Source organism: Haliotis rufescens, unplaced genomic scaffold (genome assembly GCF_023055435.1).
Source record: "Haliotis rufescens isolate VD_foot unplaced genomic scaffold, xgHalRufe1.0.p SCAF_16, whole genome shotgun sequence".
Lineage (NCBI taxonomy): Eukaryota > Metazoa > Mollusca > Gastropoda > Lepetellida > Haliotidae > Haliotis > Haliotis rufescens.
In genome coordinates, this window is record NW_025963846.1 from 25,281,332 (window position 1) to 25,304,777 (window position 23,446).

Below are 23,446 nucleotides of genomic sequence, written 5' to 3' on the forward strand. Positions count from 1 at the left end.
GTAATTCGTCATTTTGCATTATATCAGGAAATATATAACTTCTAACACATGAGTATGTGAGTTGTTTAATCGACAATGTCACCAAAGGACGGGTCAATTACGAAATACGTGGGTACGCTAACTTTTCATCTTCGCATAATTTCAGAGACATGTGTTGACAAAACTAGCCACTTACTGACAGGTTGCATGGAAAACAATTCTTTGAATGAAACCTTAGAATCAAACTATATTTTGTTTAAAAAAACAAACTCTTATGACACGCTTCTCTTTAATGGCGCTACACCCTTCATTGGAAGCTCACTAACACCGCTACCAATCAATCAATCAATCAATCAATCAATCAATCAATCACAATATTTCTTTAAAAAACGGGGGCACGGGTGGCCCAGTCGTCTATGGCACCGCCATTCGCTGTGCAGAATTGCGTCCCTTGGGCACGCCAGAAACCTATGATTGTAGGTTCGAATCTCGGTTCTCCAAGATTATGCTTCTAGGTTTGTCAGCACCATACCCGAGCTCGATTGTTTCACCGAAATGGTAAATGTCTGAGACCTGCATCACTTCGGACTTTTTTCTCCGACATTAGTGATGCAGGTCTCAGACATTTACCACTTCGGTGAAACCCAAGAGCATGAGAATGGTGCTGACAAACCTAGAAACATAATCGGGTCAAACCGGGATTCGAACCCACAATCATAGGTTTCTGCGAATCTTGACGCCTCAGACGAGCCAATGGATGTTACGTGACATAGCGCAAGCCCAATCGTGCTGTTTTCTTTCAATTTAGAATTAAGAGAATGACAATAGAGAAATACACATGAAACACACATCCAGATTGGCTTTATTCTGAGTCAATCATCATGACAGTTCAACTATTCTGTATGCGATCGTTTGGGCAGCGCCATCCAACATTCAGCACACACCACAGAACCTCGGGCAATCCACGGGGATGTTGCTGTAATCCTTACACCACTGCAGTGACGGCACATTTGGGCACCAGGCCTTCTCGGCTCCACATGCCTCTGATGTGAAACAAAGTGGTGAAAATTATTTCAGCAATTATGAAAATAATAATGACGATGATCGTACCACCACCACCACCACCACCACCACCACCACGACTGTTACTACTACTGCTACTACTACTACTACTACTACTACTACTACTACTACTACTTCTACTACTACTACTGCTGCTGCTACTACTTCAGCTATACTTCTACTACGACAGTTGCTACTACTACTACTACAGCTGCTAATTAAACTACTCTACTACTACAGCTACAACTACCACTACTACTACTACTACTACTACTACTACTACTACTACTACTACCACTACTACTACTACTACTACTACTCTACTACTACTACTAAATATCCGAGCAACATTAAATGAATTATAAAGTAAGAAGTATTGATGTCACCATACGTGTTATCATTATTGGTATTAACTATGACTAGACACAGCACCACTGATAAGGATAAGTAAACTCGTCCTCGGGTACAATACATGTTCATGTACATTGCCGTTTTGAGACAAATGGACGCGTGTCGAACTGATAACAAACGAGCCGTGACCAGGTAGAATAGGTCTTCAGCAACCCAAGCTTGACGTAAAAGGCGACTACGGGATCGGGTGATCGGACTTCGTTGATGCATGTCACCGATCCCAATTGCGTGGATCGATGCTCATGATGTGAATCACTGGATAGTCTGGTCCGGACTCGATTATTTACAGACCACCGTCATAAAGCTTGAATATTGCTGAGTGCGGCGTTAAACAACAAACAAACAAACATACGAGCCGTTGCCATTACGCGCATGGTGATAGGGAAACTAATACGTTTGCATACAAATTACAGAAATGTGGTTTAGAAAAACCCTTCTGGATTCTGGTAGTTTTTTTTATAACACTGTTAACTTGAATTATTCTGATATAAATGCATATCCGTACTTTCAGTGCACGTGTTTCCTGTCCAGATGCCGGTGCACGTGCACGAGCAGGTGCTGGTGTCCAAGGAGCCGCCATTCAGACACAGCTTGTCTCCGCAATCTGAAAATTGACTTGATTGTATTTATTTATTTACATTTCAGATACATGGTAGATTATCTTTACTGTGGCAACCTAGCCACTTGTATTTTATCAATGAAATTAAATTATGTTTTAAAATATTTATTTTTTTATAAATATGAATTTTAAATAATTAATCCCTGAAATTACGAATTGCAGTAAGAATTGGTGATGTTGCTGAGTAGGTTTACAGTGCTCTAAGATGTGATGAGGGTGATGAGGGTTAAAGCCTAGTGGTTAAAGCGTTCGCTCGTCACGCCGAAGACTCGGTTCGATTCCCGACATGGGTACAATGTGTGAAGCCATTTCTGGTGTCCCCCGCCGTGATATTGCTGGAATACTGCTAAACGCGGCATAAAACCATATTCACACAATCACTAGTGATTACTGGCGGAACTACGGTAAAGTTCAAAGGGCCCTGAGTATTGACACTGTACCTCTCGCTCATCCCAAAGAATGAGGGTGTACCGTAGTTCAGGTGGAGGAACGCCAAGGTAACATTGTTAAACCACCTTGGACATTTGGCCAAAGAAATTAGAACAATATCAAGTACATTTCTGTACTTCAAGTATATGTCACTTGAGATTCTTTGATGTAATCACCAGTGACCAACACTGTATATATTTCTACGACTATATGCTCTATATACAGTCGTTGTTGAAATTGTAATTTTTGATTTGTCCTAAGCCATGTTTCTCCTGTCTCCTGCCATTTGTACAAAAGCGTGTATCGTCCCTGTGTGTTGTGGTAACGGTGGAGAGAAAACAGACACTCACCGCAGAGATTGTTGGAGCACTTGTCCGCGGGACATTTACTGCACGAAGTTCCCTTCTCATATGGAGTCTTGACGTCTGGCGTCTGTTGACTGCAACAAAGACATCATGTTACACTTGTGTGATATCATTGTTGCATCCGCTTCGCCCCGAGTATGTTTCTAGGTTTTTCAGCACCATACTCATGCTCGTGGGTTTCACCGAAGTGGTAAACGCCTCAGGCCTGCATCACTTCGGGCTTTCCTCCCACATTACGCTGACACGCCGTGATGTAACTGGAATACTGTTAGAAGCGGTGTTAAACCCAACTCACTCACTCACTCATCGTTGCATCTTTCACGGTTTATACTACAGCTACTGCTTCTGACACTGCTGCTACTACTGTTACGACTGCTACAACAACTACTACTACTACTTCCACTACTACTACTTCCACTACTACCACTACTACTACTACTACTACTACTACTACTACTACTACTACTACTACCACCAAAACTGCTACTACTACTACTACTACTACTTCCACCACCACTACTACTACTACTACTTCTACCACCAAAACTGCTACTACTACTACTACTGCTACCACTCCCTCTGCTACCAAAACTACTACTACTTCTACTACTATTACTACTCCATCAGCTTCAACTTCTACTACCATTACTACTACTACTACTTATATTACTACTACTGTTGCTCCCAAATGCGTGGATCGATGCTCATGATGTCAATCACTGGATTGTCTGGTCCAGACTCGATTATTTACAGACCACCGTCCTACAGCTGGAATATAGTCTAGTGCGGCGTAAAACAACAAACAAACAAACAAAACCTATAGTTCTACTGCTACTACTTCTCCTACTACTGCTACTACTTCTCCTACTACTTCCACGCCCTACGTTATCAGCATCACACCTGTGCGCGTGAACTTCACCATTAAACAGCAGAGATTAACAGGACGTCGGGCTTCCCTCCAGCATGTTTGTTTGTTGTTTAACGCCGTACAAAGAAATATTCCAGCTATATGACGGCGGTCTGTAAATAATCGAGTCTGGACCAGCCAATCCAGTGATTGACTTTTATGCAAGCCCCATTCATTTCACTATACAAGAATGGGTATAAAAAGCATGTGCGTTAACGGGAATCCATATCAATTGTTCAGCATCGTGCTGACAACAACCACTCAGAAAATCACCAAAATTACGCAATTATTCAACATTACGAAATGCCACGCCTGTCCGAAAATGAGCGTCAGCGAGCCATTGGTATGCCTGAAGCAGGATCGAGTCAACGTGATGTTGCAAGACCATTTGGTGTTTATGGCAACGTTGGCAACAGACGAATGCAGTCAGAGACCATCCTCGGAGCGGCAGGCCACGCGTAACCTATAATTGACAAGACAACTGTTACAGGAAACCATCGTCAAGCACGTCTACAGTGTTGCAGACAGCGTCTACGCTGGACGGCCATGCAGTGGGGACAAGTTCTATTCACTGACGAGTCTCGTTTTCACCTCAGCCACAGCGATGGACGGATTCAAATGTACCGACGTCGAGGTGAACGTTACGTCAATCATTGTGTCATGGAAGAAGATCGGTTCGGGGGCGGCAGCGTATGGTATGGGGTGTGATTACAGCAAGACAGAGGACCCGTTTGATAGTGGTAGAGGGAAATCTTAATGGACAGCGCTACCGCACGAGATCATCGGCCCTGTTGTTGTACCATTTTTGCGTCGTCATGGCCCAGGCATTACCTTTCAACATGACAACGCCCGGCCTCATATTGCTCGACTTGTTCAGAAGTCTCTTCAACAAAACAACGTGAATGTCATCATCCCCTGGCATCCCCTGGCATCCCCTGGCCGCCTTGCACCCCTCATCTCTCACCAATCGAGCACATGTGGGATGAGATGGATCGGCGCCTTCGACGTCAACCACGTCAACTTCGAAACATGCTCCAGCAGATATGGACAGATATCCAACATGTCTTTGTGCGACGCCTGGTGCATTCCATGAGACGAAGATGTGTTGCTTGCATCGCAACCAGAGGTAGACACACACGCTATTGATTTGTAAATTGACATTTTTTATGAAATCACGCATTTTCTGAAGTCAGTATGGCAAATTAACCATTTGAACACTTACAGGAGTCTTTTATCTGTTGCAAACCGGAATTGTTTAAGATTTGGTAAAAAACATAACTTTGCATTAAATCTTATTCAATGTCACAGGAACTTTTGTTGTTCAGTATATAACTTAAACCCTGCCCCCATTTGGTGCTCACCGACTACGCGACTGGTATAATATAATTTTATTAAAGATTACTCACCCGATCGCGTAGTTGCACACTTGATAACGACTATATTTCGCTCCTGTACACGTGGCTTCCCCGCAGCCGATGCGGATGGCTCTGAACCCCACAACCTAAACAGAAAAAAGAAAACAAGGCCATCGTATACATTTTACAATATTGACACCATTTATTGATTTAATCTTGTTTAATGCCGCAACCATCAATATTCCAGCTATATCACGCGGGTGATTAAATAATTACGGTTGATATAAGCAACCTCTCGCGCAATCTGGCAATGATGACACGTGTTGCATTCGATGTTTCTTTTGTTCGCAAACTTTGCTTTCATGATAATTATCCTTATGCCTATTTACCGTAGTTTACAAAATTAATACCCCAACGCTCAAACTGTTTAGCTGACAATTGTTTCCCACCGTTTGGTATTTATCAATAAATCATAATCTTATTACCTGGGTGTAATGGCCTACAACCGCGCCAACTGTTTTGTTTCCGACGCCGTGTTCAAAGTCGTCAACCTCCTCATGCCAGCCTTCTAACGCCTTCATGATGCTGTCGTAGCCACCACCTACATTCTGTCCTATGTCCACTCCGGGCATAGCTAGAATAAGCAGTGAGTGAGTGAGTGAGTGAGTGAGTGAGTGAGTGAGTGAGTGAGTGAGTGAGTGAGTGAGTGAGTGAGTGAGTGAGTGAGTGAGTGAGTGAGTGAGTGAGTGAGTGAGTGAGTGAGTGAGTGAGTGAGTGAGTGAGTGAGTGAGTGAGTGAGTGAGTGAGTGAGTGAGTGAGTGAGTGAGTGAGTGAGTGAGTGAGTGAGTGAGTGAGTGAGTGAGTGAGTGAGTGAGTGAGTGAGTGAGTGAGTGAGTGAGTGAGTGAGTGAGTGAGTGAGTGAGTGAGTGAGTGAGTGAGTGAGTGAGTGAGTGAGTGAGTGAGTGAGTGAGTGAGTGAGTGAGTGAGTGAGTGAGTGAGTGAGTGAGTGAGTGAGTGAGTGAGTGAGTGAGTGAGTGAGTGAGTGAGTGAGTGAGTGAGTGAGTGAGTGAGTGAGTGAGTGAGTGAGTGAGTGAGTGAGTGAGTGAGTGAGTGAGTGAGTGAGTGAGTGAGTGAGTGAGTGAGTGAGTGAGTGAGTGAGTGAGTGAGTGAGTGAGTGAGTGAGTGAGTGAGTGAGTGAGTGAGTGAGTGAGTGAGTGAGTGAAACATTATTTCAGTCACCACCACATGTCGCAATCAGGGCTATAACCCATGATCAAAGGTTTTTGCTAGGTATGGGGGGGCGCAAATCTGCACAGCGAATTCAGGTGCCTCGGGCGACTGAGCAGCCACAGCTACAGGCTGACAGAGGTACATAAACAAGTGGTCAATAGCATAAGCATATGTCCCTTCTCTCAGGGTAAGATGTCACACTAGGACAGCCGGATATCCCGCTGTTTGTAAAGAAAGTACTACCATTACTAGCGTTCTTGGGTAAACCGACTAAAGCCCGATTCTGTTCTTTGGCATAATTTTGCCTGCATATTGAGAAAATAAACGACGTAAAACAACACTCATTTCACACATGTTGATAACTTTATAGGTTAAGTAGTTTCATTAAGTGTGTGAGTGAGTGATATGAGTTTAGCGCTGCCTACAGCAGTATTTCCTGTGGCAGTTTAATGTGAGAGAAACGCCCGAAGTTACACAGGCCGTTTAGTTCAACCCTCCATGGCACGTTGCTGACTGACCAAGGGTCAATAACTGTCCGACATACCCATGGATGTCCTCAGGGAGCATAGGCTGCAGACACGTGTTAAAAACTTACTTGAAAGTGATCTTGCGGCATATGCGTCATGGCCCCCATAGCACTGGCGAGCCCACTTGGCTGCATATGTTGCAATGTTGTCATCCCACGTCTGTATCACAGGTAGAGGAGGGAATACATACTATGTACATTATGTTAGTGATGGAATTCTAAAAATGAAAATCGATAGTTCTATTGAGTAGAAACTATTGTCTCTTAACTAAATTTATTTGGAGCGAAATATGTCGGAACTACTTATAGTTCTCTTGTCTTGTCAAATAGCATGTTCACATCATCTCGTTAACATGTCAAGTATGTCTCTCGACTCTTTAAGAACTTTCACATTTACATTTTTCTTAGGCTCCATTCGTTATTTTGTGGCTTGATATAACAAATCGCTAACTTTAATAAAAGATACCTTACAAGAGTGTCCACTAGGCTATATCAAAGCCTAGTTTCACCATCTTCCTGGGACAAGGGTGTCCATTAGCCTACATCAAAGCCTAGTTTCACCATCTTCCCGGGGCAAGGGTGTCCACTAGCCTATATCAATGTCTAGTTTCACCATCTTCCCGGGGCAAGGGTGTCCACTAGGCTATATCAAAGCCTAGTTTCACCATCTTCCTGGGACAAGGGTGTCCATTAGCCTACATCAAAGCCTAGTTTCACCATCTTCCCGAGGCAAGGGTGTCCATTAGCCTACATCAAAGCTTAGTTTCACCATCTTCCCGAGGCAAGGGTGTCCACTTGCCTATATCAAAGCCTAGCTTCACCATCTTCCCGGGGCAAGAGTGTCCACTAGCCTTCATCAAAACCTAGCTTCACAATCTTCCCGAGGCAAGGGGGTCCACTAGCCTATATCAAAGCCAAGTTTCACCATCTTGGCGAGGCGAGTGTGTCCATTCGCTTACAACAGAGCCAAGATTCACCATCTTCCCGAGGCAAGGGCGTCCACTAGCTTATATCAACGCCTAGTGTCACCATCTTCCCGAGGCGAGAGTGTCCACTAGCCTATACTAAAGCCTAGCTTCACCATCTTCCCGAGGCGAGAGTGTCCACTAGCCTATACTAAAGCCTAGCTTCACCATCTTCCCGAGGCGAGAGTGTCCACTAGCCTATACTAAAGCCTAGCTTCACCATCTTCCCGAGGCGAGAGTGTCCACTAGCCTATACTAAAGCCTAGCTTCACCATCTTCCCGAGGCGAGAGTGTCCACTAGCCTATACTAAAGCCTAGCTTCACCATCTTCCCGAGGCGAGAGTGTCCACTAGCCTATACTAAAGCCTAGCTTCACCATCTTCCCGAGGCGAGAGTGTCCACTAGCCTATATCAAAGCCTAGCCTCACCATCTTCCAGGGGCAAGAGTGTCTACTAGCCTATTTCAAAGCCTAGTTTCACCATCTTCCCGAGGCGAGAGTGTCCATTCGCCTACATCAAAGCCTAGCTTCACCATCTTCCCGAGGCGAGAGTGTCCACTAGCCTATACTAAAGCCTAGCTTCACCATCTTCCCGAGGCGAGAGTGTCCACTAGCCTATATCAAAGCCTAGCTTCACCATCTTCCAGGGGCAAGAGTGTCTACTAGCCTATTTCAAAGCCTAGTTTCACCATCTTCCCGAGGCGAGAGTGTCCTTTCGCCTACATCAAAGCCTACTTTTACCATCTTCCCGAGGCGAGAGTGTCCATTCGCCTACATCAAAGCCTAGTTTCACCATCTTCCCGAGGCGAGAGTGTCCATTAGCCTACATCAAAACCAAGTTTCACCATCTTCCCGAGGCGAGGGTGTCCACTAGCCTACATCAAAGCCTAGTTTTACCATCTTCCCGAGGCGAGAGTGTCCATTCGCCTACATCAAAGCCTAGTTTCACCATCTTCCCGAGGCGAGAGTTTCCATTAGCCTACATCAAAACCAAGTTTCACCATCTTCCCGAGGCGAGGGTGTCCACTAGCCTATATCAAAGCCTAGCTTCACCATCTTCCAGGGGCAAGAGTGTCTACTACCCTATTTCAAAGCCTAGTTTCACCATCTTCCCGAGGCGAGAGTGTCCATTCGCCTACATCAAAGCCTAGCTTCACCATCTTCCCGATGCGAGAGTGTCTACTAGCCTATGTCAAAGCCTAGCTTCACCATCTTCCAGGGGCAAGAGTGTCTACTAGCCCATATCAAAGCCTAGTTTCACCATCTTCCAGAGGCGAGAGTGTCTACTAGCCTATATCAAAGCCTAGTTTCACCATCTTCCAGGGGCAAGAGTGTCTACTAGCCCATATCAAAGCCTAGTTTCACCATCTTCCAGAGGCAAGAGTGTCTACTAGCCCATATCAAAGCCTAGTTTTACCATCTTCCAGAGGCGAGAGTGTCTACTAGCCTATGTCAAAGCCTAGCTTCACCATCTTCCAGGGGCAAGAGTGTCTACTAGCCCATATCAAAGCCTAGTTTCACCATCTTCCAGGGGCCAGAGTGTCCACTAGCCTATATCAAAGCCAAGTTTCACCTTCTTCCCGGGGCAAGGGTGTCCACTAGCCTATATCAAAGCCTAGCTTCACCATCTTCCAGGGGCAAGAGTGTCTACTAGCCTATTTCAAAGCCTAGTTTCACCATCTTCCCGAGGCGAGAGTGTCCATTCGCCTACATCAAAGCCTACTTTTACCATCTTCCCGAGGCGAGAGTGTCCATTCGCCTACATCAAAGCCTAGTTTCACCATCTTCCCGAGGCGAGAGTGTCCATTAGCCTACATCAAAACCAAGTTTCACCATCTTCCCGAGGCGAGGGTGTCCACTAGCCTACATCAAAGCCTAGTTTTACCATCTTCCCGAGGCGAGAGTGTCCATTCGCCTACATCAAAGCCTAGTTTCACCATCTTCCCGAGGCGAGAGTTTCCATTAGCCTACATCAAAACCAAGTTTCACCATCTTCCCGAGGCGAGGGTGTCCACTAGCCTATATCAAAGCCTAGCTTCACCATCTTCCAGGGGCAAGAGTGTCTACTACCCTATTTCAAAGCCTAGTTTCACCATCTTCCCGAGGCGAGAGTGTCCATTCGCCTACATCAAAGCCTAGCTTCACCATCTTCCCGATGCGAGAGTGTCTACTAGCCTATGTCAAAGCCTAGCTTCACCATCTTCCAGGGGCAAGAGTGTCTACTAGCCCATATCAAAGCCTAGTTTCACCATCTTCCAGAGGCGAGAGTGTCTACTAGCCTATATCAAAGCCTAGTTTCACCATCTTCCAGGGGCAAGAGTGTCTACTAGCCCATATCAAAGCCTAGTTTCACCATCTTCCAGAGGCAAGAGTGTCTACTAGCCCATATCAAAGCCTAGTTTTACCATCTTCCAGAGGCGAGAGTGTCTACTAGCCCATATCAAAGCCTAGTTTCACCATCTTCCAGAGGCAAGAGTGTCTACTAGCCCATATCAAAGCCTAGTTTTACCATCTTCCAGAGGCCAGAGTGTCCACTAGCCTATATCAAAGCCAAGTTTCACCTTCTTCCCGGGGCAAGGGTGTCCACTAGCCTATATCAAAGCCTAGCTTCACCATCTTCCAGGGGCAAGAGTGTCTACTAGCCTATATCAAAGCCTAGTTTCACCATCTTCCCGATGCGAGAGTGTCTACTAGCCTATGTCAAAGCCTAGCTTCACCATCTTCCAGGGGCAAAAGTGTCTACTAGCCCATATCAAAGCCTAGTTTCACCATCTTCCAGGGGCCAGAGTGTCTACTAGCCTATGTCAAAGCCAAATTTCACCATCTTCCCGAGGCGAGAGTGTCCACTAGCCTATATCAAAGCCAAGTTTCACCATCTTCCCCGGGCAAGGGTGTCTACTAGCCTGTATCAAAGCCTAGTTTCACCATCTTCCCGGGGCAAGGGTGTCCACTAGACTACATCAAAGCCTAGCTGCACCATCTTCCCTATGCAAGGGTGTCAACTAACCTACTTCAAAGCCTAGTTTTACCATCTTCAGCCTAGCCTATATTTAAAGCCTAGTGTCACTATCTTCCTTGGGCAAGAATGTCTATTAGCCTATATCAAAGCCTAGCGGCACCATCTTCCCGAGGCAAGGGTGTCAACTAGCCTACTTCAACGTAATGCTATATCTGGCAGCCTGATGACCTTGCATGACCTTACAAAGAGTGTTCTAACTACTTACCAATTTGACCATATTGGTGGCAGTCGGTGACACATTACTTCTGTACGTGTTGTGCTTGTCCACGATGGCTTGTTTGTCCGCGGCTGACAGTGGGGCATCCGTCCCTATGTCCACCAGACACAGAGTGTAGTAAGCGTGAATGGCGAGGTAGGTAGAGTCGCAGTCCTGTTCGGGGCAGAGGTTGGGGTTAATGGCGGAATCTGCTGCAGGCTCGACTGAGCTTTTCAAATCTAGGCCTCATAAGAACCATGTGAAAACTGATGTGTTGACTTTTGTAATTTAGACATCATCGTATGCATCGCCTTTACCCTGTAAAGTTGCGTCCCTTGCTTTTGACAGGATCCGCTGATTGTATATTTACAAACCTATTCATCCAATATTAATTTACCTTGTCAGCATTATATCCATGCTAGTGGGTTTCACCGAAATTGAGCTATGACTGAAATATTGTTCAACGTGGAGTATACACGACACATTAACTCTCTCCATTCCTCCCTCATTCACTCCCTCACTCACACACATTTTCCGCCACTTACCGACTTCACCACGAAGGTATGATCTGAGGACCCTGCATAAAAAATATAATTTTTATGTAGTTTTCGTTATATATGTAAACTTGGTATCAATAAATCCTCAAGGAGAGGGTACATTATACAGCGAATTCAGTCCGGAAAACTCGCCATTAGGGCGAAACTGTTAGCGGACTCGCGACTAATCATTTGCCGAAACGATCAATGTACAACATATTTTTTCCAGTATTTTCTGTTGTCATAAATATTAAATATCGCTTCCTTATTGCTAGTAGTATACTGATACGGCGCGTGAAAGTATTTATCTGAATGCGTAAGAAACAAGAAATTTGAAATATAAATTATATTCAGCTCCGAAACGACGTAAGCTCCGAAACAAGGATATTGTGGGTATTAGACAGATGATATGTGTTTACATATACGATTACTAAATTAACATTAACTATGAAAATTTTCAATGCCCTCAGCGCAAATGAATAATCAGAAACAACGCACCACGTGACTAATCTTGACAGACTGATAATTTTTACATAAACGCTACTTATTACTTGTAAGATAAGAGACAAATACCCGTGAGGATAACATTTTGGATTATTATTACATCGCTCGGTGAATACCAAAAATAGACAGAAAAAATATATCTATCCTTCTTTCGCTCGAACTCGGCTATCTCGAAGTATCGTAAATACGATTTATCGTTATAGCCCCGGTAGAATCAGGATCAGCAGTGTGGTCAAATACCAGCACTCCGCTTTTATCGAACTTCATATTGCTAAACATAGATATGAAAGGGCCCGCTTCTTAACGAGGTCTCACTGTATACTATAAAGCGTAAATGACAGAGAACAACCAGCCTTGATTATCCGCCGTAACAGATTCCATGGGGGCTTTTCACAAGGAGAACTGCGGCAATTAAGATGGTGATGGGTGAGTCAAGCCACGTCTAACTACGAGGGAGTAAATGTACCACTCACCTTCTCCCTCTACCATCACCGACCCAAGCAACACCACCAGCAGCAGCAAAGTGAACTTCATCATTGTCCTCCTCGGCTTCGTCAACGTTGTGACAACACCACATTCTTCTGTCCTTATATTGCCCGCTGGTGTAGATGTGGCAGGTGATAAAAAAACATGCATATTGCTTTCGTAAGTGCTTTAATGTGATCCGGCAGATAAATATATAGATTATATAAGCACTCACTATTTTCTCGATTGTTATGTCACTGATTGTCATCTTGCGAGATGACAGTGCCTTTTAACATTATCAATTTTATCAATATTATCAAAATTATCAAATACAAACTGAAAGGCAGTCAAATGCTATCATGATGTACCGTTACCTCGAGTCCGGTAAACTGAGGGCCATATTGAGATGTGAAATGTGGTACAATGCGGTCGAATTTGATACGGGAAGAACCCAATTTCGTTTAAAATGGTTTAGTACTTTCACTTTAAGATGGAAGTCCGATTGAAACTCGAGAACAGGTGGGAACTTCCTATGTGAAACAGACACAATAATGAAAAGTGTGATTGTTTTGTTTCCATGTTCAATATTCCTTTTAATTGGAACAACCACGAGTTTTGTGTATATAAGTATGTTATTAAGTGTCATTAAGTATATGTTTCAATAAACAAGCTTGTGTATTGATAAAATGTTCTTTTCAATGACGTACAGATACATAATATGTTAACACGATATACATTCAAAACAAAAGTGGCATTTAAAGCCGTACGCTATTGGGTTAGTGAGTGAGTGACAGTCACCATTATTTCAGCACTATCATAGCGGGGTACACCACGAATACCTCTACACTCTGTGCATTTATTTATACTCATGGGGAGTCGAACCCACATTTTGGCCGTGAGCAGCGAACGCTTCAACCATTAAGCTACCTTACTCCTTATCCTTGCCCTGAGAATTCGTGTGATAGATTGATGTTAAGGATACACTGAAGTGTGGAATACTGTGAGGGACATTCTCGCGATCTCGCATTCTCGCGATCTGGATCTGAAACGAGCTACATATGCCTAAAACAAGAGAATGCGAGATCGCGAGAATGTCCCTTACAGTATTCCATACTGAAGGGTCATCTAACCGGAAGTTCATCTGAGGTGGGTGATGTTTTCAATTCCTTACATGATGCTATCGCGTTCAACAGTATGACGCATGGTGCGGTGCCGTCTTCCTCAGCTTCAAACCGCATCCGTGGTCTAGTGGATAGAGTGTTTGCCTGGTGAGCGGAAGGACCGGAGTTCTTTCCCCTAACAGAGTCAAACATAGAAACGTTTACAGATTGTACTTTCTCACACTTGTCACTAAGGGGCTGAAACAAGGACTGGTGGGCTCGGAGTCAGTACACTGTGTCTGAGTGGGTAGTGGTATGATATCTCAGTGGCCTAGCCCTATAAAACAGGCAATGTCCGGACTAGTATAAGCAGCCACACACATAATAATCTTGAACGCGATGTTAAACCCCATTTCTCCTCACCTCACTACAAATAGACCCGTAATAATTTCACCGCATGTCTGATCCATGTAGATGCTAAAATACATAATTTGATACAATAAATTATTTTACTGATATCTAAAAATCGATAATGCGATATCAATAAATATGACATGATATCATAAATCAAATTGTGATGAAAATTCATTCTTTTGAATCAATAAATGATTTACTGACATACTAAAATAAGAAAAACATACTAGTTAAAAACGGCGCCTTATATACTGTAACAGTTGCTTTTGGTTGTATACGCGATTGCATCACAGTGACAGTGTTAATTGCTGGTCTGTTCCAGCACCAATATCCTTTTCATCCTATGAAAAACTGTTTAAAAATGCTAACTTATAAATAACTATTAACACACGATTATAATTACCTGTAACCAAGGAGGGGCGGTCGGGTAGCCTAGTGGTTAAAGCGTTCGCTCGACACGCTGAAGACCAGGGTTCGATTCCCGACATGGGTACAATGTGTGAAGCCTATTTCTGGTGTCCCCCGCCGTGATATTGCTGGAATATTGCTAAAAGCTGCGTAAAACCATATTCACTCACTCACTGTAACCAATTAGTGAGTCAGTTGGGTTTAACGCCGCTTTTAACATTATTCCAGTTATATCACGGCGTGTCGGCTAAATGTGGGAGGAAAGCCCGAAGTGATGCAGGTCTAAGACGTTTACCACTTCGGTGAAACCCACGAGCACGGGTATGGTGCTGACAAACCTAGAACAATAATTGGGGCGAACCGGGATACGAACCCACAATCATAGGTTTCTGGCGTGCCCAAGGGACGCAACTCAGCGAATCGCGGCGCCTTAGACGACTGGGCCACCCGTGTCCCCTGTAACCAAGGAAATAATACCAACCCGACCAGCGTTTATTTATCTATCGATCGTTATCACAGTTAAAATCTGTCTAAGTGTATATACTTATACTAAAACATCGTACTTATTACGGAATGTCACATCATCTTAAAGCATTTACATGTTAATCGCTTGAAAATTAGAAAATCAAGTTGTCTGTTGGCGTGGTTGAGTGAGGTTACATGTAAAAGCGGAATGGTTAAACGAAATAGGATTTGAAACGGATCCAATATACTTTCAACTATCGTGATATAAAATTCCCATCTGTCCGGCATAGCACTAACATCTATAGCATGTTACCATATCTAAGTAAATACCACTTTAAACTGTCACTGTTCGTCGTATTTAAAGCAGACACCTTGGTTAAAGTGAATCTACTTTCCCAATTCCCTCAACATTGCCTCATAGTGTTCGGTCCGCCTTGGCCCGGGCAGTCAAAATCAAGTTAAACCTCACATGTGTATCATCAAATGTGTTTACATCTATAGGATGGGATTATGTCTACCTAAATACAACTTTTTAGTGTGACAGTACACCGCGTTTAAGAAAACTGGTCTGTTATAGTCAAGCCATTTTACTTCATTTTCTTACGAAAATCTGTCACATGTGTTTGCTCCGTCTTGGCCCGGGCCGTCCAAAAACATGTAAAACCTCACAGATGTATCATCAAATATAAAGACTAGTATTATATTTACCTAAGTACCACTTGATAGTGTCACAGATCTTGCTATTTAAAGCAAGCACGTTGTCCGGGCGTGATAATGTGCCCTCGTCGAGCAATATGATGCCGTATTATGCCAAACAGTGCGATTGACCAATCAGAGAGTAGAACTACTAACCCTATATGAGCCCGTATATCGTCAGTTAAAATCCAGGATGGTTGTTACTGACCTAATATGAGACCTATACCGTCAGCAACAGCCATTTTGGATTTTCCAACACCCACCTCACATATTTCACATGACAATTCTGGTACAGAAATTCGCCATTCGACACTGTTTTGTGTTTTAATATAATTAATTGTGATGTGCAAAGTCATTAATTTTCAAAGAAGCCACGTTCGTGACTTTATAAATAAAAAATATAGAGAAAAATAGCTTACAACGGAGGTCACTGATTTACAAATAGCAACGTCATAGAACATAATTTAGGATGACGTCACATACAAGAAACAAAACGCCAATGACGTCACATAGTAATAGAATAGACAGCAGCTCGTCCTTAGGGGAAGGTGGACTGCTTACAAGTTTCAGTTGCCCGCTGATTTCAGATAACATGCGATTCCGGGGTAGAATAGGTCTTCAGCAACCCATGCTTACCGTAAAAGGCGACTATGGTCTTCGAAAGAGGCGACTAACGGGTCGGGTGGTCAGGCTCGTTGACTTGGTTGATGCATGTCATCGTATCCCAATTGCGTGGATCGATGCTCATTTTGTCAATCACTGGATTGACTGGTCCATACCCGATTATTTACAGACCGCCGTCATATAGCTTGAATATTGCTGAGTGCGGCGTTAAACAACAAACCAACCAACCAAATCAGATAACATGCTGGCATTTTTTATGCAAATACTATCCATTTTACCTATAATACTTGTTTAAACGTTCACATTTAGTGTATTATAAATTCCATTGTTAACGTTTATGTTTACATTAAAGAGTTGTATCGGAAAGATACGTACTAGTCCCGTCGTTTATACCGGTTGTAAGTGTCAAGTTTTCATGTGCGATAAAGACACCAAATAATGTAAACTTTTCGGTATAATAAATTCGTTATTGTGTCTTTAGTAGCCGTATAACCCCGCCCAATATGTTTCTGCTAGCGCTATATGACACCGTATACGGCAACTGAAGACACCATAACTAATATTATTTAATTACAGTGGCCCGTTAATTTCTGATAACCTTGGGAGATTTAATGACAATTCTATCCCTTGTAGCCATAAAGATATTTGGCCCAAAATAAGGTTGAAGTGTTATCAAATTATTAATTCATAATTCAGGTGAGCTACAGAGCCTTGTGACTCCATGTTTGTAAAAGGTATTTATTTTGTGTACTATTTTAAGTAATAAGCACAATCACATGAACGAATTTGCGGCGATCGTAGACGCATACCTTATCCACAGTGGTAGCACGAAAGTCAACATTAAATGGAGAACTTTACCTGGTCTACTGTTTAGCAATCGTGATTTTTCGATTATATGTGCACAGCGGGTACACGTCTTAAAAGACCAAAATATTACGGAGAAGGATTATTTTGGGAAAAAAATCCAAAGGACTATCCAGAAACGTAAAATTTATGGATGTAGGATCTGTAGGTTTCCAATCAATATTGATGTTTCAGAGAGGCCTTTATCAAAGCGGAACAGTTAGTAGATGGTGTTATATAGACAGTGATATAATCATGGCTTTTGATGTTGGAAATTATGGGATGATATGCAATTGTAATATGTTGGAGGATATGGACTTGTATTGTAGTATTTTAGCTTTCATTGGGTGATAATACAGAACGACTTGCTGTGTACATTTTGTGTTTGTTTTCATTTGTTGCATTCTTTGTTCCAAGGGTAGAAGTTGCATATTAATGGAAGACAGATGAGCAGTGATGACACCAAGTGTTCGTAAAAAATAAGTCACATACATCTGTTACATGCGGGGCATATGTAGTAACGGAGATCTTGGATAAAGTTGATCTAGAAAGATTAGTGTTTTCGGTACACAGCTTGTGAATACGGCACACACCCAAACCATTAAACCAGTGACATATTTATAACAGAAAGTCAATAGAAATGAGACCGTTTAGAGGTGAGGTGAGGTGAAATTGGGTTTAACATCGCGTCCAAGATTATTGCACTTATATAGCGACGTGCATGCACGTGTATGTGTGTGTGTGGCTGCTTGTACTAGTCCGGACTGATGCCGATTTATAGTGCTAGCTCACTGATACCATGCCGCAGTTTAACATGAATACCCCACTCAGACACAGTATACTGACTCCGAGCCGACCAGTCCTTGTTTTAGCCCCTTAATGCCGAGCGCCAGACAGGGTAACAACAAGTACAATCTTTTAACGTCTTTTTGTATGACGCGGCCCGGGATCGAACCCTGGACCTTCCGCTCTCCGGGCGGACGCTCTACCACAAGACCACGGAGGCGGTCGAGACCGTTTAGAAACATCATATATATGAATTGAGTTTGTATAACACGAGTTACGAGTATAATACAGTTACGGTTTCAGAGAAACCTTTATTCAAACGGTTCAGACCTACCGTTACGGGATGATTTCCAAATCATACCCTGAGTGTCATGGATTAGCTAGTAGCTAGAAAGTATACAAATATAACAAAAAGGTCACAGTGTACATGAATGATAAGGAAGAGAATATATGGGTGTCAACTTTCTTCGTGTACGTTCGGCCATTCTCACACGGGTATTAAGTGAACATGATAGGTTATTATAGTTCATATATAATTTACTTATTTAAGCAACAATTGGTAAAGAATTCAGCACGACAAATGTTTCCCTGAACACCCTACCAAACTTTGCCAATGAAAATATTTAAGTATTCAACGAAACTTCTTTGGTACAACCATTGAGTTGAAAAAAGATGCTGTTCTACTAGACATACAATCAGTTATAATACTCTAAAACTCTATTACCACAACGTTGGCATACACGAACATACCATGCTTACTGCTGGTGTGCCCATAACCTGCTGAAGCATCGGGGATACAATATAAAAACAACAATATCAAGAAATATGAAAGATCATTAGCAACAATATTAAATATACTACACAATGTCGTCGCTATAAGCTGAAAGTTGTTGTTGGTTGGTTGTTTAACGCCGCACTCAGCAATATTCCAACTATATGACGGCGGTCTGTAAATTATCGAGTCTGGACCAGACAATCCAGTGATTGATATCATGAGCATCGATCCACGCAATTGAGATCGATGACATGCATCAACCAAGTCAGCGAGCCTGACCACCCGATCCCGTTAGTCGCCTTTTACGACAAGCATTGTCACCTTTTACGGCAAGCATGGGTTGCTGAAGACCTATTCTGCCCCGGAATCTTCACGTGTCCTATAAGCTGAAAGACTGTGGATGTGATGTCAAACTTCAACATATTCAACATTTTCACAAAACATAGAAGGTGTCGGAATGATTGACTGTTAGAAAATTCTATGTTTGTTGTCCAAGTAACTCCCAAGATAAATATAAGTTTATGAGAAAACTCATACTTCAAATGTTGATTTTAAAGTCTCTCTTGATAAATTTGAAAAAACTCCGTAGAGAATACCCTGAAAGTGACAGCATGATTGATGTAGCTCCGTAGTCTGTACTTTGAATAAAATATATAGGTCAACACCAGGGCATTCTCAATCTCTATTAACTGGCGAAACAGATTATTTAAAAAAAATATAGTATATTATACAGGTATATGTTGCATGTTATGCTTTCAGTTTCCGTTTGGACCCGTGAAGATCCGGGGTAGAATAGGTCTTCAGCAACCCTTGCTTACCGTAAAAGGCGACTATGCTTGCCGAAAGAGGCGACTAACGGGATCGGGTGGTCAGGCTCGTTGACTTGGTTGATCCGATTGCGTGGAGCGATGCTCATGTTGTCAATCACTGGATTGACTGGTCCATACTCGATTATTTACAGATCGCCGTCATATAGCTGGGATATTGCTGAGTGCGGCGTTAAACAAACAAACAAACAAAAAAACAAACAGTTTTCGTTTGTGATACAGGTGTACACATTCCTGACGTTTTACACCTACAAGGCAATTAAAACATTAATTTCAAGGAAAATGTTAATGTACAGTGCCTGACAAAGCAAATAGGTCTTCGTGTGCCTAAAACAGAATCTACCCTTCTTTTTCAGGGATCCTAATTACATGTCATGCAACAAGTAAAAGCTTAATGTCGTCATTATTACACGGCCTAACCCTACCCACTGTGGTTGTCGTCATTATAACACAGCATAACCCTACCACCTGTCATCAGTGTTTGGCTTTAAGGTATAATAAGTGGTATCAGCCCTCTGTTCCTGTCTTCAATGTTTGTGTTCGGACGTGTGGTGTATATACCAATCAGTGCTTTTCATTTGGCGTTTTCTCTTCCCTGGGGTAATGATTAAATAAACGATTGGGTTATAAACTTAGATGTGACCATTGATGTGTAGAACGTCCCGCTTCAGTCGGGCAAGATTGAACAGATTAGAGGTGCAATGCAACATCCATGGATGTTTACTGAACACACCTGGGCCCACTTGCACAAAGCGATCTTAGCGCTACGACTATTGTAAGCCTATGTTAAAGCATGGGAGTTACGATCATCTCAGCGCTAAGATCGCTTTGTGCAAGTGGGCCCTGGAGTCTACGTTTTGAACATCATAACTATGTGTCAGGCTTCTGAATGCTTAATTATTTTTTTCTCAGGAGAATGTGTTTCTTATAAAAGTGCTATACAACATTTCAACATTAAACTATGTGGATATTTATACATAAAGCCCAGCGTATGAAGATAAGTGTAAATACGTTTGACTATGTAACAGATGTCAACACCTTTTTTACGCGGTAACATTTAGATACCATCAAATGATAGTAGCTTATACTTGAAATTGAAAGCACTACAAACGGTGTATTTCGTATAATCGATGGTACATAATCACATTTCGAAAACATGGTTAACTCGTTAACAGATTAATATTTGTCGATTTTTATTAATATTCAAGACCTTGATTTTAATTCATTTACTTCACCGCTTTACCGTAATTGCAATGTTCCAACCGTGTATTAATTCCCACGAACAATTTCCCCCAAAGCATGCAGATGAAACCCCCTTTCAACATGATCTTGTTCACCATGTGCATCACGTTTTGTAGTCACAACAACTCTGCACATTCAACCGGCTGTTTCTTTTGGATACAGGTGTAGTCGGTTGTATTTGAGCGTTGGCTCTTCGTCAGCGTTGAAGTATTTATGGCAAAGATATACCCTCGTTCTTTCTTTGTGAACATAAACGTCGGTACGATCCCATGGAAAGATTTTATCATTTCATTGTGTTATTACCTATTTGCTAGTCCATGAAATGAACAAACCAAAATTGTTTTTAATTCAATACCCTCTGATTCAGAATGTATCAGGGGTTGGACACCTCCCCAAACGAACATTTTCCAACAATTCACTACGAATAGAAGGTCAATTTACCACACCCATCAATATATTTATGGATTGAGATTAATTTATTGTATGGATTGCATACACATCTCAGAAATATGATATTCATTTTGCTTAAGAATTGAATGCAAATGGTTTGCTAACTGTTTCTAATAACGAGTGGAGGATAGTGGAAATGACTTAACATGGAGAAAGCATCAAACTAGTGACATATGTGACAGATCGCACTGACTCATAACGTTGTGATCATGCTGACATTATTCTTAACAGTTTCGAAGAACTTAAAAAATACTGAATTAAATTGGAAAGTGAGAGAAGAAATTAGTAGACAATGTTTTTCATAAGAACCTTTCCGTTTAACAAACAGATGTTATTTTAGTACTTGTCAGGAGGAATCCCATTTTCAAAACCTTCTCTTACTCTGTAACAGTAAATGATGTAAACATGGAAACAAAACAATGAACGTGCAACAAAGCATATCCATGGACGTATTAATCAGCTTATTGTTCATATAAATGAGTTGAAATTACTTAAAAACATTGTATATATATTATATACCATGTGGGCACTTCTTCTGTTACTTACACAACAATGCGAATAGCCTCCACAGTCACTACATGGAAGCTGCGCACAAAGATTGTTACATTTCAAGTTTCATTCATTAATAATACAAAAATTCTTGTGTTCGTTGAAATTCCTGCATTCTGATTAGCTGAATTGGTCACATGTTATTGCATTAATTTCCCAATGAATGTAAACAATTAAGCCACGCCCACCGAAGCGGACTACTTTTATTACTACGGAATGTCGGGGAATCCTAATATTACAGTCGAGGGAATTCCCTTTCTGCTCACGTGTATCGCGATGCACAGGGCATTTAGCGACTTTCATGCATATTCATTGTCCATACAACCCCTTTTTGGACTGAAGGCAGAGAAGGAATGAAACAGCAAACGTGCAGGCTCCCTCGGCTTTTTTTGTCACGCTCGCCTCGGTTCCGCAACTTTCATGTCTTCGAGTTTCAGTTCTAACCAGCACTTTTCCAACTGGGTCTTCCCGTTCTCAGTGAACTAATGTTTGAATCTGGCGGTAACTGACCATGTCATTTGAAACAGCCGCCTTCTCCCGGACATATTTATTCCGGCTCGTTACAGTCTGACTGTTGCAGTTCTTCTCGCCTCTTCCCTTGATTGACAGGTCCTATGAACTTTGTTTTAATCCTTCTCCCCGTTGATTGGCTACTGACGTTGTGGGCGTGTCCAGTTATGTGCATTAATTAAACAATCACCTGATTCATGTCACGCCACAGTATGTATTCCTACACCTGGAATGTTTATCAATCTCGTAATTTTTGCCTGCTTTGATATAAACAACTGTTTTGGTTAAACTATTATATGTTTTCGTTGTCGAATTTAATTATAAGCTACGCGGATTCATACAGTTTGCACATCGGTTATTCGATTCATACCTCAATGAACCGAAAACAATACACAGTCAATGCTTATATAACTATATCTACTATCGAGGCTTCCGTGTGTGAATGCACGTCCCCTCGGTTCCATAATGTTTTACACAGGTAGTATAGTTATGCAACTTTGTAGTGTCTATGTAATATGGTATTCTTGGGCACCTCATGTGCACAGGAAAGCTGTTGAGTACACTCTGTCCCGATTAAAAATTTCAATTTGTTTCACAATGACCTTCTATACAGTTATTTATGCATAATTATGTTGTTTACTTGACCTAGACCGCCTTCGTAGTCTAGTGGTAAAGCGTCCGCCCGGAGGGCGGGAGGTCCGGGGTTCGATCCCAGGCCGCGTCATACCAAAAGACGTTAAAAGATTGTACTTGTTGTTACCCTGTCTGGCGCTCGGCATTAAGGGGCTAAAACAAGGACTTGTCGGCTCGGAGTTAGTATACTGTGTCTGAGTGGGGTATTCATGTTAAACTGCGGCATGGTATCTCAATGAGCTAGCACTATAAATCGGCATCAGTCTGGACTAGTACAAGCAGCCACACACACACACACAAGTGCATGCACGTCGCTATATAAGTGCAATAATCTTGGACGCGACGTCCTCACCTCACCTACTTGACCTAATTTCTCATGTCAGTGACTGTTTTCAGTGACAGTGTCCCAAATCCTCGTGTTTCATAAAACTCTTTAATGTTTCGCCCTCGTGATCTAACGTTATAACATTTCAGAGCCCAACCATCATCTAATACAAAACAAATGTCTTATACATGTTTCTAGTACATATTTCCACAAACATCCCTGTTTAGCATGT

At 42.4% G+C, this 23,446-nt stretch overlaps 1 protein-coding gene across 1 annotated transcript; it reads right to left on the bottom strand.

Moving 5' to 3' along the window:
- Positions 1-812: 812 nt before the first annotated feature.
- LOC124133777 (cysteine-rich venom protein Mr30-like) lies at positions 813-21,776 on the bottom strand. Its single transcript, XM_046498306.2, has 11 exons — positions 21,744-21,776; positions 13,739-13,863; positions 12,576-12,701; positions 11,608-11,639; positions 11,072-11,236; positions 6,953-7,043; positions 5,613-5,761; positions 5,179-5,273; positions 2,851-2,939; positions 1,958-2,056; positions 813-1,022 (listed from the first exon to the last, which is right to left on the bottom strand). The coding sequence occupies exons 2-11, from the start codon at positions 13,803-13,805 to the stop codon at positions 913-915; spliced, it is 1,023 nt and encodes a 340-aa protein (XP_046354262.2). The 5' UTR covers positions 13,806-13,863; positions 21,744-21,776; the 3' UTR covers positions 813-912.
- Between the last annotated feature and the right edge of the window lie 1,670 nt (positions 21,777-23,446).